This window comes from Chelmon rostratus, chromosome 4, assembly GCF_017976325.1.
Source record: "Chelmon rostratus isolate fCheRos1 chromosome 4, fCheRos1.pri, whole genome shotgun sequence".
NCBI lineage: Eukaryota > Metazoa > Chordata > Actinopteri > Chaetodontiformes > Chaetodontidae > Chelmon > Chelmon rostratus.
In genome coordinates this window covers 20,757,728-20,773,431 of record NC_055661.1, presented here as the reverse complement: position 1 = coordinate 20,773,431, position 15,704 = coordinate 20,757,728, and the positions used below count along the sequence as shown (strand labels likewise).

The following is a 15,704-nucleotide window of genomic DNA, read 5'->3' as shown; positions in this document are numbered from 1 at the left end:
ATATCAGTACTGATGAATAGTCTAACACGCACTTTGAGACTGTGAAAAGTTTGTGGGGGCGTTGCTAGGCAACCGTTATAGCTGCTACAGAGGAAGTAGAGGAAGAAGATGAAAAGCAGACCAAGTCCGCGAAAAATGACGGCGAAGACAAAAAATAAGTAACTAGGTTAATTTGAGCTTTTTAGCAAACAACCTGTAGAGCAGCTACGACCAGGTCCTTACCTGGATGTGGTTATTGGAAGCCCAAAGGACTTAATAGCGTACGCCAAACAGGGAAAAGAAGACCGACATGATATCAACTCAGGAAGGACAAGCGAATATCGGCAAAGTGCTGACTTTTCTTCGTGAGTGGGATCGCGGTGACAGGACGGTCCGGGGCCGCATGTTGAACACATTTGTAACTGACAACACAGGAAAGACGTTTTATGAGCTGGAGCTGGAGTTTGCACAGGTTGCCAGCCTCTTCCTGGCTCGACTCACCACCTGGATGAGACTCACGTATCCTCCATCTGCGCCTTGTGTCAGGTTGAACAGTGGCTCCATCACTGTCCTGCTGTACTGGACACATTTCTACATCAGGGTCAACACCAAACTTTAACACCATATGAATCTGAAGACATTTCTCCACACACTGTTGAATTTGGGAAGGAGAAAAATTTATACAAACACCATACAAATTAATACTAATTATAGTCTGTTGTGCATTTAATCTGTTCACTGTACTGTATGTTCCTTGCACCCATGTTATTAGCTTTATATGCAAAGCTTATACATATTAACTTCTGATTAAGTGGGTAATGAGTATGGGGATTTATACAGGACGAGAACTTATGAGCATGTTAAAAAGTTTAGAGTCCTAAAGGGAGCAGGAGCACTCCTGGTTGCCATGTAATCAGCTGACACCCAGTCCTTCACTGAATATTCAGATACATGTTTGGGACGTTCTTGGGACTGCAGCTTAAAGCAATTGGGATTTTCCTTTCTGCATCAAGCCAGTAAGTGAGATGAAATGCTGTCGTAAACTTCTGTATCTGTGCCTCATTATGCACCTTTTGCCACTGACCCATATTTCTCCCTTTCCTCAGTGATCAGTACCTAATGGAGTTCCTGGCGGATGGAGGCGTCCTCACTCTCCTGGAGATCTTGAGCCACTCTCAGAGCAAAGAGGAGGAAAAGACAGAGGCCCTTCGTCTTCTGCTTACTGTCTCAAATGCTGGTCGCAAGTACAAAGAGGTTATCTGTGAAAGCCATGGTAAATGTTAGAAAGACAAACAGCTGTATATTTAGTCTTAGCTTAACTGCATGCAGATAAGCTGCTTTTCCATTTGGATCATTTGTGCAACCCTGTAGGAGCAGCTCTCCCACTCTCTATTATTGCAGGTGTGAAAGCGATAGCAGACTGCCTTGCTAAGTCAAACACAGATGAAACCCAAGAGACAGCACGGACCCTCCTGGAGTCCCTGTTCCATGGAAACCCCAAATATCAAAACCAAGTCTACAAAGGTCTGATTGCACTCATGACTTGTACCTCCCCTAAGGCCCAGCACCTGGTCCTGCACACCTTACGCACTGTGCAGGTAAAGCAAGAGAGTGCACACTAAACCGTATGTCAATGCAAGCGGTTACCATCTTCATTGTCAGAGCAAGCATTTGTCCTCAGCCTGGCTTCTTAAATATAACAGACCTTATCTTTTTATTTTTTTTAATTTTATTTTTTATTTGACATTACTTAACCAGGGTACTGAAGAACAGATTTAGTACTTTTTAGGAAAATTTGATAGATTTAACATATGAGAAAAAGTATAATAGTTCTCTCACTGTCATCTGTCACAGTCCAAAATGAAAACAGCCCATCGCAGCATTGTAGAACCTCTGCTGAATGTGCTCAGGACCGTGCACCTGGAGGTCCAGGATGAAGGTGAGCATTGTGGTAATCTTTACTGTAGCTGATCTTTATTATGGTTGTTTTTGTTTTAGATTCTGAAACTTGCCTTGAAATGACGGATTAGTCAATTAGGAGCCATTGTGGCCATGACTGAAATATCCCATTTAAATCTTGTTTTGTGTCTTTCTGACAGCTGTAAATCTGATCTTAGACCTGAAGTGTTTTGATGTGAGGCCAATGCTGCTCAGTGGATTGGTGGCTCTGCTGAGGCCTACTAAAGAAGAAGTACAGCAGCAACAGAATATGGAAGGTAGTGTGTTGAATTTTAAAAGTGTAGTACGTTTTTTTTTTGTTTTTTGTTTTCCCAAAGACTGAACAAATACAGTAAAGCAACGCCTTCAGACTGATTGGTGACAGGAAGTAAATTTCCTTCAGGACCACCCAAGTTATGCTAACATGTCCGCTGTTTCTTAAATAGATAACAACCCAAACCCAACAATTTGCGTGCTAGCGTTTTGTAATTTTTTGACAAAATGTGACCTAAATTTGTCACATTAACACTTTTTGTTGATACATAAAATCCCACCAGAATCTGAGATAATCCGGACAACTGGATCTCTGCCTGTGTTCCTGCAACAAGCTGCTGCAGCTAAAACTATACGGTATGAACACAAATATTAGCTCCCTGTAACTAAACATAAAGTAATGATTGTTTTGTTACGCAACAAAACATAGACAAAATGTATGATGATATGTATTGAATTCATATAAGTAGTATAGTACTTTGATGACTGTAACTATCTCAGTGTAATAGTTCTGCTCTCATGCGGTAAAGTTAGGATTTTTATGCTGTTGACTGTATTGAAGCTTGCTGGCCGAGGACAGTCAGGAGGTTTCTCGTGAACTTCTCCATCTTGGAGTGATCCAACATCTTCTGTATGCCATGGGCAACAGAGAACACGCTGATGCCCAAATACAAGCCAGTCTGGCCTTGGAGGTATGGTACATACTTGCTGTCATATATGCATTCAATAAACACAAACACATACACATGCGTATGTGTGCTGCAGTTAAAAAGCCACTGAGGCGCTGCTATAGATGTGGTAATGATACATACTTCTAATAAAATGCCCAACAGTTTAGATGACGTAAAATAAACCACAGAAGAAGTACAAACCACACAATTGTACATAATAAAACATATCTTAAGTTTGTCACAGGCTTCGTACAAAGTCTTGAAAATTTGGAAAATGCTTAGCTGCTTTTAACCGTTTCCAAGGTTAGGAATATGCTCGATTTCAAATACACTACTTGAAAAATGCTTGATTTTCAACATATTGTGGTGTTTCATTTACACAGTCACTCATGTAAATCAAAAATATTTTCCCATATTTGTAATGAAACAATCTCGCCGTCACATTTGTTTGTTGTCTCCAGGCGTCGAAATTCACAAGCAAAGTTAGTATAAACAGCTGGTAAAATAAACAAAATGACGATCGACATTATATTATTATAATGGGGTGAAGGAATTCTCGAAAATATATTTTTCTCAGTTGCATTTATAGTAGTAATTTAGATGTGACGATTAAGGCTTTGAAAGTCTGCAAATCTTTGGTTTAGATACCTTAAAAGTGTTGAAAAGTGCTTAATTTCACTCTTAAAAAGCTTTACAAACCATGAATATAATATGTATCACTCAAATTCAAATGCACATAGATACATACATAGTGCACATATGCACACACACACACACACACACACGCACACACACACTAACATTGCTGTCATCTCTGCCAGCACTTTGTCCGTTCTTACCCAGTTATCGAGGACCATGTGCAGAGAGTCATTGGCAGTGCACTGTTTGCAGCCTTCATGGTGAGCTTCAAAAAAGTATTAATATTTCGATAACATTCATTAAAAGGTCAGTGTGGAAGCTGCTAGAAGGCAGCACTAACAGATTGTGACACTCTCTTTTTACAGCATGAAGCTGAAACTTTGTACATGAATATGGATGAAACGCATGCAGAAATCCTGCTTACTAACAAGGTGAACATAACTGAAGGTAATGTTGTCAGTAGTTCATCTGGTCAAATGTTTGTCTTTCTCCTGACCTGCCTGTACCATGAGAGAATAATTGTTTTGGTTGTTTTGTTTCTTGTCTTTTCATTTCAGTTTTGGAAGGTGATAAACTCTGAAGACTGTCAAGTGGAACAAATCATTTTATAAAGCAGATGACGAAAACTGTTATTAAAAGTTTGATTCTTAAAGCTGTTCTTAATTACCTTTTTGCATTTGTGTAAGAGTTTAGTTTTAGTTTTTTAAAGAGAAATTTCATGCTTTTTTCATGCAAAAACATTTGATGGTTCCTGCTTCACAACTGCTTTTCTTTCTAAGAACTGTAATTTAGTTTGATTGGACAAAACAAGCATTGTGAAGGTGTCACTTAGAGCTCTGCGTAGTTGCGACAGCATTTCCTTCTATTTTTTATGAACCAAAGGGGCGATAAATGGAGAAAATATTCATCAGATTAATCCAGAATCAAAAGACTCATAAAAAGAAAGGTCCAAATGGAGCTCCACCTCAACCAACTACAACAGTAAAACCCTGCTTTTACATTAATGCATGAGTAATAATAATCAAATGATATATTATAGAAGAATATAACAATCACTAGACCATTTTTCTTTATACTTTTAATACTTCAAGTGCATTTTCCCTAATTTCCCTGATTATAATGGGATACTTTTACTTAAGTGACAACTTCAGTGGGGCACTTTTACTTATAACAAGGTGCTTCAAGTCTTTATGATAAATTAAATTAAGCTAAGATAACCGTTTCCCAGCTCTATCTATATATTTGGTGTGTAAGCATCAGAGTGGCATCAGTTTTCTCATCAAACTGTCTGCGAGAAAGCCAATAAGTGCATTTGAAAAAATGTTGGCCCATCAAGGAAAAGAAAAATACAGGATTAAGCACGAGGACAGCAACAGTATTACCAACACTTTTACTGTGAAGTAAATGATCTGAATACTTCCTCCAACACTGGCATGAATTAAATTAAAAAATATATTTTTATACAGGATAATAACAGTCACTTATAATGATAGTTACTCAACTACCCAGCCTGCCATTATGCAATGTTAATTTGGACCCTCCCACCGGAGATGACGCTACACGCACGTTTCCCGTTTCCTTGCATTTGATTGGACGAGCAGCAGTCGTCCATCCCGAAGGTGGCGGGAGCCTGAATTAAATCCATGTAGTAAACAGTGTTGCTCCAGCTGTGCGCCGAGAAGTGAAATAAATCGCTACATGTGGTATTTGGCTACGAGCACGTTACGATCAACGACACACAAAGGGAAGAGAGCCGGACTGGAGATGGTGCAAACACACAGAGCACAGCGGAGGAGGTCAAAGACGGCGGGGAAGGAAGGTAGCTGCCATGTTGATGGTAAAGTTTCTTCATGAGAGGATGTTATAGCGTTAAACACTGACATGATAGCGAACATGAACCAGCACAGGTCATAGTAAACAGTCACTCACTAACCTACCACTGTGATGTTTATATTTCCAGGTTTTTATTTAACTCAGCAGTGAATTTCACAGCCTCAGAAATGATCTGAAGGAGCATAACAGATCCTTCATGTCTTATGTTAACAGAGAATAAACTCTTATTATAGAAACAGCTTCTTTCGCCTGATTAAGCACTTATGAAGCAGGAAGTCACCCTGTATGTGTTGTTCCCTCACTTCTATCACCTGTTGTCTTAATGCTCCCCCCTCAGCAGATCCATTCAGGGCTTTTTAATAAATTGCTTGAGTTTTCCTTTGTGTTTGAGTGAGGATGATGGGTTTTGGTCTTCCAGAGGAAAGCGCGTACTCTTCCTCACCGTCCACGTATCACACTTTCCACGATCCTGCTGATGTCGTGCTGCTGCGCTCCAGGCTCCTCAGCTGGTACGATGAGGAGAAGAGGGAGCTGCCCTGGAGGACTCTGGTAAAGACAAGCTGTCCTTTCACTGGCTTTGGACATATATCTGGTTGTTGAAGACAAACTTTATGTATGTGTCATTGTGAAATTATGGGAGGTGTTTGTGATAAGTTTGGTTGAACTGCAGCAGACAGAAAACCAGCTTTTTTAAAAAGGGAGACTTTATTGAGATTTTTCTTCCACCTAATTTGAAAAAAAAAAAAAAACCCACAGAACGTGATATCTTGCTAATCCTTTTTGGATCCTTTCTGTGGTCTCAATAGAAAACAATAGATTTTTATAAATATCTTCTTATTCTGAATTTGATGTAGCAACATGTTTCAAACAAGTTGGTACAGGAGCAATAAAAGACTGGGAAAGTTGTGGAACGCTCCAAAAACACCTGTTTGGATCATTCCACAGGTAAACAGGTTGATTGGTAACAGGTGATAGTATCATGATTGGGTATGAAAGGGGCATCCTGCGAGGATGGTGCACGTTCACCACTTTGTGAACACATGAGTGTATAAAGGATGTTACTACATGGGCTCAGAACACTTAAAATGTTGTTGTTAGTGAACACAGTTTGTTTGCAAATGATTGTTCTCTTCTTTTTATTCATATTTTCCTGTATAACTAACTGACTCTCGTGTTTCTTTTACAGGCTGTGACTGAGTCAGACCTGAACATCAGGACATATGCAGGTAAGAAAATGATTTCCTCTCCAAATGATCTAACTGTAACTGCTGCTGACAGCGTTTACAAGACAGCTGTCTCTCCTTTTTTTATAGTGTGGGTTTCAGAAATCATGCTGCAGCAGACCCAGGTTGCCACAGTAATAAATTACTACAACAAGTGGATGAAGGTAGGCGTCTTTGAGGTGTTCGTTGCTCTGCAGGCCTGGTGATATATTGAATGTATGGCGTGCATTATGTGTAATTTTAAAGTCTTTCTTCGCTGCTTTCCAGCGGTGGCCCACGGTGCAGGATCTTGCAGCTGCTACACTGGAGGTGATAACTGAAAAGCAGCCGCTGAAGATGATGGTGATTTTGAAATAGTTTCGATTTCAAATAAAATGTATTGATTTCACTTTATGTGCAGGAGGTGAACCAGATGTGGGCGGGCCTTGGCTACTATTCCAGAGGAAAACGGCTGCATGAAGGAGCTCAGAAGGTCTGCGATGTGCTTTGTGAATCTGTTCTATCAAACATCTCTGTAGCATATGCCTGCAACTTAATATATAGCAGCTAATAATCACTTAATGTGGTTTAATTATAGAGTGAATTGTATCGCTGGTCTTTAGGTGGTGTCAGAGCTCAAGGGACAGATGCCTCGTACAGTGGACAGCCTGCTAAAACAGCTGCCTGGAGTGGGACGCTACACTGCTGCAGCTATAGGCTCTATTGCACTGGGCCAGGTTGGTCATGCACTCACGCACATCTGCACCACAGCTGTGTCTGTTTCTATAGGCCAGAGTAAACTCTAAAGCCGCACTTGATAGCTGCTCCGCTTCGTTTATCACTGGTGACTGAAAGGACCTCTGTTGCCTAGGTTACTGGAGCAGTGGATGGCAATCTGATTCGGGTGCTGTGTCGCCTGAGGGCCATCGGAGCCGACTGCACCAGTCCTGCAGTAACAGAGGCCCTGTGGTGGGATTACACTTCAAACTAATATCTTCAAGGAACCTGAAATCTGACTTTGATACCAGTTTGCACTGACTGTCATAAACAAACGAGTCCTGTGTGTTTGAGGTTGTCTCAGATGAGTTTTTCTCTGAATGCTGCACCCTCACTTTTTTTGTTTCAGCTGTTCCAATCCAAGTCTATATATGAAATATATAAACTCTGAAAAAGAAAAGTAAAGAGTATTATTAAATGATTAAATATGCTCTTAAGATATATTCATTTTCTGTATTTTAGGGGTCTAGCCAATATGCTGGTGGACCCTGAGCGACCTGGGGATTTTAACCAAGCTATGATGGAGCTGGGAGCACGAGTCTGCACCCCCAAAGGACCTCTGTGCAGCCAGTGTCCCGTACAGGCTCACTGCCACTCGCACCACAAGGTAAAACGCAGCCTAAGTGCTAAACCAGTGCTAGTGAGTAATGGTTGTGCTTAACTTTGTACTGCATATGCAGAAGAAGCCAGTGCTAACATAGATTATGAATGCCTTGGATCAAACTGCGCATGTTGGTGTGCTCATACAGTGTGTGAATGTGCAGGTTCATGTTAAACAAGAGACGAACTCCAGGAAGCTGTTGGGGAAGCTGGACAGGAAGCCGTCAGCGCTGCCTGATATAGAAGACTGTGGTAAGTGTCCTGATCCTCTTCTCAGACCTTCATGCAGCGATGGTGCTATATTGAAGTACTTCCTCCTCTCCCTCAGTGGACGGCAGGACGTGTCCGCTGTGTCCCTCGGAGCCCTGGGACGACGCGCTGGGTGTTCTGAACTTCCCCCGAAAACCGGCGAAGAAGCCGCCTCGAGCGGAGCGAACTCTGACCTGCGTGGTGGTCAGACCCGGAGAGGAGGGAGAGGACGAGTACCTGCTCACACAGAGGCCAAACAAAGGTTGTGTCCCCGCTGGTGCAGGATCCGTTTGTGCTGGTGGCGAAATTAAGTCGCCTGTAGCCTGATAATCAGGCTGAATTGCTGTTTTTTTTGGTCACTTTCCTGTTTGAAGATATTGGAGAATGTGAACAGTGATTCATTGATCTAGAGACAGGCTGTGATTCTGCTAGAGTTTTTAGACAGTCTACAGTCCTTCAGGGTGGGTTTTGGCAGTGATTTACATTATAGTTTGACTGTGAGTCAGGCAAACACTAAATACAGAAAAACAGGAAATGAAAACGGGTAGAAGTACGTCTATTTGAATGGGCTGCATGAATAGATTCACTGTACGGGAAATGTGTGATAAAAATGTGACTTAAAGTGCAAAATGAATTTGCATACAGAATGCCCTGCGTTATCAATAATAATAAATGCGTGCATGTGTGTGTGCAGGTCTGCTGGCAGGCCTGTGGGAGTTTCCGAGCCTCCTGCAGGAGGAGAAGAGCTCTGACACTAAACAGAGGAGGGCGCTGTGTGCTGGGATCAGCAGGGTACTGGGAACCCATCTGACTGACAGCCTCCTGCAGTATGTGGGAGAGGTGAGCTTGATGTCCATCACGCACACTTTTATATGCACACAATCCCGCTCTGCGGCTGTCCGACCACCTTCTGACGCCTCGCTGATTGGCCGTTCGCAGGTGGTTCACATCTTCTCCCACATCCACCAGACGTACGTGGTGCACAGCGTGCGTTTGAGGGACAGCGGCACACAGACGCACACTGAAAATGCACAGTGGCTCACCAGATCTGCTCTGCAGGAAGCTGCTGTGTCCACGGGAGTGAAGAAGGTTTGTATTTTGTTTACACAGTGTGTGTGTGTGAAGCCCTGCTGTGTAATTGAGGCTACATCCTCGTGTTGAATTTATGGCTGGAAGTCTAGGCTCATAGATGTATCAAGGATGATTTAGATTTTTTTTTTTTTAAAGGGTCACATGACAGGGGCATGACCAATCAGGGAAGGACAAGTCATGACTGATAAGACCCAATCAGGAAGCAAATGTGGCCGTCTTGTGTTTCCAGACTAAAACACAGACCCTAACTTTTCAAACTAGAAGAGGGTCAGCAGAATTTCTAAAGTTTTCAATTAGCAGAGTAGTGTGGACGCTAGGCATAAACATAGCAAAACTTATGTGTTTTAAAATGTAAGCATATTAGTGTGGATGCAGCTTGAAGTTCCTGCACCACCAGGAAAGCATGTTTTTACAGTAGAAATCTGGTGTATAGACACAGTTTCCCTGTGCCACATCACAGGTTTTCAGTCCATTTAAGTTTCCCTGTTTTTTAAGTCTTTAAATAAAAAAGTATATATATATATATTTTAATATGTATGTGACAGCAGGAGTGATTGAGTCTGTGTGAACTGTCCATGATTGGGATCAACATGTTCAACTCTCCTGCAGATTCTGAAGCTTTGCGACTCCATGCAGAGTCAAAAAGAACAAACGTCTAAGGTAGGTACTTCTGTATATTTATAGATAATGTGTACAAAAATGTACCTTATTCTATAAATTCTGTGCGACTAATCGTTATCATTTGACTCTGTTTTGTCTTACTTAGGATGGAAAAAGGCAGAAGAGCACTGGCCCAAAGAAAGACAGGAAACCACAGACCTCTAAAAAACCCAGACTGAATGCAGCTAGCGGTGGCGGAGGCAGCGGCAGCAGCAGCAGCAGGCAGCTCTCCCTCAGCTCCTTCTTCACGACAGTTAAACAGGAATGCTGATGAGATTGTGTGTGGGAGTCACTCACGGTGCCTTATTGTCAAAGCATGAATTAGAAACAAAGTACTTTTTTAACGAGAAGTTTGTGTGTATTTCTGGATCTTGCAGCTTTGATGTCCCCGCAGTGAATCAAAAGCTCAATTTGACTTCATGTTTTTATCATATTATCATGTTATGACTTGTCTCGCTTTGAAATTACATTGATGGCATCCTAAAATTTATTGGAGGATTCATTTCATGTCGGACATGTTTTACAAGCTGTTAAGATAACTGTCATGTTTATCACCGCAATAAAGAGGCAGCGTTAGTGAAGACGAAGTGTAGAGTAACTGTAGATAATAAAGACACAAGACAAACACCAGGTTTCATGTCGGCTGCTGCTCTTCTTCCAACCAAGAATCAAACCAAATCAGTTTGACTGCTCGGTGGCACAGTCTGTCCCAGCTGTGAGAACTGGGCCTGCAGGGATCCAAGTCCCAGTCCTGGATTAAAGTCCACCAATAGTGTTATTTCTACACCGAGTGCTGGACTAACAGTAGGTTCAACAGGGCACAGAGTAGTGATACACAAATGCAACACACTGTGTAACTGCATTCATATCTTAAACTAATTTGCAATGTCAGATTAAATGTTGTCACAAGAATTTATATGGTGACTATTTACATTCATCTCTTGATGGACAAGAAGGTGTTTTTACTTTTACTTTGTTAAAAACAATAATAAATAAATATACATACATACTGTATGATAAAATACATGGAGTTACACAATCCATGAGCAATAAATGAGAAGTAAAAGCATAACCACAGTTGGTCAGATAATGGGAGGAAACAGCGCCCCCTGCTGTGCTGAACATGCGACAAACAACGGCTGCAAACCCGAAGCGGAGAAATACAGGAAGCGAGCCAAATCTGTGCAGTGTTTCCTCCACCATCGTCCAGAGCTCCCCAGGTGGAGGTCAGCTCCTCGTTGTACCTGCGCGCAGACTTTGGTTCAGTTTGCTGAGCTGCCGTAAAGTCTCGTAGCGGTGCAGTTTCTGCTCGCTCCAGCCTGCCCTCCTTCCCTCGTCTCAGGACGAGGACCTGGACTTTGCTGCAGGCCGCGCTGCAAGTTCAACTTTGCTGAGATTGTGTCCAAAGGTTCTCCGGCGTAAAGTTCGCTGCTGAAACGCTGCTTTCAAACCAGTGAGTCGACTTTTATCTGGAACTGCTGCAGATCTGAGTGTTTCTTTCCTTTTTCGTTATTAACTTCTCCTTCTTTTATATTTCCAGATGGCTTCTGCATGGCAAACCCTCCTGTCTGTGCACCACAGGATTGTGGACAATGGAGGTATGATGCTGATTATTTTCCACCACATATTGAGTTCATTCAGCTTTAGCTATGCTGCAGTTGTAGGAGACGTAGTCAGAGTGAAACATGCCTGTGCTGTGTGTGTGTGTTCAGTGTGTGGGAGCTGCAGATGTGCCTTCACAATGGCTGCTTTGTGGCTGGCCCCATGACTCGCCACCATGCCACTTTTTAAATTATATTATCTTGTTACTGGAGTGGGAGGAGCAGGACCAGATTCAGGGTGGACTCCTTCATTATGAATATTGTATTTTTGGTTTACATGAACAAAACTGAAGGCAGAGTGTAAAAATGCTATTTCCTGTGCAGACTGCAACACAAAATGTCTTTAATCGTGTAATTGTAGTTGCTGCAGTGCTCATCTGTCAATGATGCCAAAAAGTCCCTGTTATGTTCCAGACAAGAGGACGGACCCGTGGCTGCTGGTCTACTCCCCCGTCCCGGTGTCACTCATCTTCCTGGTTTACCTCTGTGTGGTCTGGGTCGGCCCCCGTCTGATGAAACACAGACAGCCCGTTGACCTCAGAGTTGTTCTCATTGTTTACAACTTTGCCATGGTCGGCCTGTCTGCCTACATGTTCCACGAGGTGTGTTCCTGCTGCTTTTTCACAGGGAAACCAAATCAATCCTCCGTTTCACTGGACCGGTTTGAGTATTTCCAGTTGATGTTATTTCATGAAGTAATCACATGAATGTTTAACAGTTCCTGGTCACATCCTGGCTCTCAAACTACAGCTACCTCTGCCAGCCTGTAGATTACAGCAGCAGCCCGCTGGCGATGAGGGTAAGCATATCACAAGCAACATCTGGAACATGATCCACAGCAAAATAATCCTACCAGACAGTTCACGTGCAGGTTCAAAGACAAAACTTGCAGTTATGAGGTGAAGAATAAGCAAAAACTCCTCTTCCTCTGTTGTTTCCGTCCTCCAGATGGCCAAAGTCTGCTGGTGGTTTTTCTTCTCCAAGGTCATAGAGCTCAGCGACACGGTGAGGATTTGCTCAGACGCTTGCAGTGAAATCAGTGTAAAACTGCAGAGTTTAAAGTGTAACCGTCTCCTCTGCTCCTCTCCATGAGCAGCTGTTCTTCATCCTGAGGAAGAAGAGCAACCAGGTGACTTTCCTTCATGTTTACCACCACGGCACCATGATCTTCAACTGGTGGGCGGGAGTCAAGTATGTGGCCGGTGGACAGTGTAAGTCAAATCTTTTAGTAATTTACAGAGAGTGCTATTATGCTCATATATATATATATATATATATATATATACACACAAACATCAGATAGTTGTCATGGACTGCTGCCTTAAACACTCACTAAATCACCAACAGTGAGTTTATCCGCCACTGAAAATAGTCCCAGACAATGCAATGTTTTTATCCCTTTTTAAAAAAAAAAAAAAAAATTAACTATATTTGTGATCTGTTTTTAAATTTGTACATCTGACAAACCAAGATTAAGAGAAACAGGTTAGGAAAGTTGGAAGTTAATGAGAGTGTAGAATGACACCAGCTATGGAATTACACATTTAATTATGGGATTTGTTCAACCCGTATGAAAAGGCCCTTCAGGAAGACTGAACTTGAGTTTGATAAAGATTATCGAAGGCGGCTGCAGAGTTTATGCCAATATTCATCTTTAAACACGACTACTTTCATTCCAAAGATATCAGTTTTTGTCCCCGGGAGCTCAAGACAAAGTGAGAAAAGGCTGTGTTTCTTGTGTGATGGTATGATGATGTTTAAGCGTTCCTGCAGCGTTCTTCATTGGCCTGGTCAACACCTTCGTCCACATCGTGATGTATTCTTACTACGGGCTGGCTGCCATCGGCCCTCACATGCAGAAGTACCTGTGGTGGAAGAGATACCTCACGTCCCTGCAGCTGGTGAGCGTCTCCTGCTCCGTATGAAAAGATCTGTGAAATCATGTGTGTTTGTTTGTGAAGGACGCTGATCTGAACATCTCCTGACTGCCTCTCCAGCTGCAGTTTCTGCTGTTCCTCCTGCACACAGGCTACAACCTGTTCACAGAGTGCGACTTCCCCGACTCCATGAACGTGGTGGTGTTTGGCTACTGTGTCACCCTCATCATCCTCTTCAGTAACTTCTATTATCAGAGCTACCTCAACAAGAAGAAGCAGAAGTAGGAGTCTCCTGTGCCTGCAGTACTCACCAGCCACCACTAGAGGGAACAACATGCCCACAAACTCAAATAGTTTACACACATAAATAACTAATATGACCAATTTCAGTATTTTGAGTTGTCAAAGAGACACTGTCTGATCATTCCATTATTTATTTCTTAAATTGAGAAATGACAAACATTCAAATGATTGTTGTAAACAAACTGTACATTTTATACATATAATAATAATAATTAGGTAAGTAGGTTGGTTTCTCTGCATTATTGCAGAATTAATGAGTTCAAACCCTCCTCCAGAAATAAATCCAAAAAGAAATAAAACACTTAACAAAATACTGAAATGCAAACATTTTACCCACTGTTAAAACAAACACAGCAAAATGATATAATCGTTTCTACACTTCAGTCTAAAACAGATTGAAAGATGCAGATTAGAGAGAGAAAACACAAAGAGGAGGGAGATTACTGTTCACTTCTGTTCAGGAGTTTTGTAGTTTGTGAAGTTTATATATGAAGACTGGACTATCAGCATGTGTAAGCTTGCTCTGATTGTAAATGAAGTGTCTTAGCACCAGTGAGTCAGATTCTTTGCACATGATGAGTTCTTGGCCAAAAAATGTTATTCTGAACCCGAGAAATAAAGCGTATGGATGTTGAAACAACAGGGCACGCGTTAAAAAAATCATAATTCATAAAGAAAAGGAGATTTCTGATTTCTTTTACTTATTTCATTCCTTCATTTACAGTGAGTAAAAATCAGAAGAGCAAGAGAAAAGGTTTTTTTTTAAAGCAACATTATGCAAGAGTTACTATTTTTTGCAACTTGGCGCAATTCACTTTTTCAGACGACCATGTATATTACAGGATTTTACATAAATATGACTGCATAGTTTTATTTATTGTGACATTGGAGATGAACACTAACAAAAAGAAAAACAAAAAAGAATGTTTTAGTTTTGCTGAAACACTGCTATCGTTTTCAGGCCATATACATTTTTTTGCCAAGCGTTTGAATGTGGAATATGTGTGCAGTCAAATAAAATGTTTGTGTTGCGATAAAGGCTAAATTGCACATAATATGCATTGGACAGTGTAATTTAGGTTTACAAGGTTGCTTTCGAGGCTTACTTGGCGAGACAAAGACTGACCAAACTTTTTGGCGAGAGACGAAATTTCTGTGTTTGCATGCAGCCTGAGATGGAACCGAGGTTTGATGACTTTTGGCATCTGGAAAAACTACAAAACTCTGAGATGGATGACGATAAGGTTGCAGCCTACATCGCAATCTTTCATAAATAAAATTGGCAAGGATGTACACTTTGCTATCGGACTGCTGTTTTTCTGTTAGCTGTTGTTAGTTTGTTCAGTTAGAACCTATAAATCATCGCTAACGGTGTTGAGGTTTGACTTTTACGGTCTCTTCTCCTCTGCCATGATGTCTGCACCGAGAATGCTGAGCTAGCTTCTTATAAAGTTAAACAGTGCAAGAACAGGCGCAGAGTGGAAATGAAAGAGGCGCCATTCTCCCTTTTAAAAGTCGTATCATTGAAATGATTTTGAAACTGTTTTTTTTTAAATAGTTGCATAATGTTGCTTTAATCTTTCCTCTTAAGTATTTGAAGCCCCTGTTACCCAGTGGCCCCCGCTAACGTCACAAGATGAATCTGAAGGGTCAGAAGACAATTAAAGGGGCTTCCAGTGATTCAGCATTACTTTCATTAAAGGTCCAGTATGTGGGATTTAGAGGGATCTATTGGCAGAAATGGAGTGTAATATTTATGAGTATGCTTTCTTAATTTCCACCATGTTTCTACATTAGCCCAGAACTAGACAAACCAAACACTGGCTCTAGAGAACACCTTTCATGTTTTTTGTGATTTAGCGGCCACTGTAGAGGAAAGTGAAGTGGAGGGTATTCAGTTGGATGCAATCTGCAACCTCACAGCTAGATGTCACTTAATCCTACGCCCTGGTCCTTTCAGTTGTAGGACTTACAAGAGCCTCACTAAAAACAGAATGGTCAAAATGGATG

The 15,704-nt window shown here is 41.6% G+C and overlaps 3 protein-coding genes across 5 annotated transcripts; all 3 read left to right on the top strand.

The window, feature by feature from the left end:
- Nucleotides 1-57: 57 nt before the first annotated feature.
- armh1 (armadillo like helical domain containing 1) lies at nucleotides 58-4,152 on the top strand. Of its 2 annotated transcripts, none has more exons than XM_041935771.1 (11): nucleotides 58-498; nucleotides 927-995; nucleotides 1,086-1,252; nucleotides 1,381-1,577; nucleotides 1,834-1,918; nucleotides 2,079-2,195; nucleotides 2,475-2,547; nucleotides 2,753-2,882; nucleotides 3,683-3,760; nucleotides 3,866-3,947; nucleotides 4,058-4,152. In XM_041935771.1, exons 1-11 carry the CDS (start codon nucleotides 290-292, stop codon nucleotides 4,078-4,080), a joined length of 1,230 nt encoding a protein of 409 aa, XP_041791705.1. In that variant the 5' UTR covers nucleotides 58-289; the 3' UTR covers nucleotides 4,081-4,152. The 2 variants fall into 2 exon arrangements, with proteins under 2 accessions (XP_041791705.1, XP_041791704.1); XM_041935770.1 differs by having other exon boundaries at nucleotides 3,866-3,931; nucleotides 4,058-4,151.
- Nucleotides 4,153-5,127: 975 nt separating this feature from the next.
- On the top strand, nucleotides 5,128-10,780 carry mutyh (mutY DNA glycosylase). 2 transcript variants are annotated; one of them, XM_041936193.1, is made up of 15 exons: nucleotides 5,128-5,319; nucleotides 5,752-5,882; nucleotides 6,520-6,559; nucleotides 6,647-6,720; nucleotides 6,824-6,865; nucleotides 6,957-7,028; nucleotides 7,159-7,272; nucleotides 7,407-7,504; nucleotides 7,775-7,919; nucleotides 8,077-8,164; nucleotides 8,241-8,423; nucleotides 8,856-9,001; nucleotides 9,101-9,250; nucleotides 9,863-9,913; nucleotides 10,020-10,780. In XM_041936193.1, exons 1-15 carry the CDS (start codon nucleotides 5,199-5,201, stop codon nucleotides 10,182-10,184), a joined length of 1,620 nt encoding a protein of 539 aa, XP_041792127.1. In that variant the 5' UTR covers nucleotides 5,128-5,198; the 3' UTR covers nucleotides 10,185-10,780. The 2 variants fall into 2 exon arrangements, with proteins under 2 accessions (XP_041792127.1, XP_041792126.1); XM_041936192.1 differs by having other exon boundaries at nucleotides 5,128-5,337.
- Nucleotides 10,781-11,045: 265 nt separating this feature from the next.
- elovl8b (ELOVL fatty acid elongase 8b) lies at nucleotides 11,046-14,336 on the top strand. Its single transcript, XM_041936194.1, has 8 exons — nucleotides 11,046-11,366; nucleotides 11,454-11,511; nucleotides 11,929-12,116; nucleotides 12,233-12,313; nucleotides 12,463-12,519; nucleotides 12,611-12,725; nucleotides 13,288-13,415; nucleotides 13,512-14,336. Exons 2-8 carry the CDS (start codon nucleotides 11,454-11,456, stop codon nucleotides 13,674-13,676), a joined length of 792 nt encoding a protein of 263 aa, XP_041792128.1. The 5' UTR covers nucleotides 11,046-11,366; the 3' UTR covers nucleotides 13,677-14,336.
- Nucleotides 14,337-15,704: the final 1,368 nt, after the last annotated feature.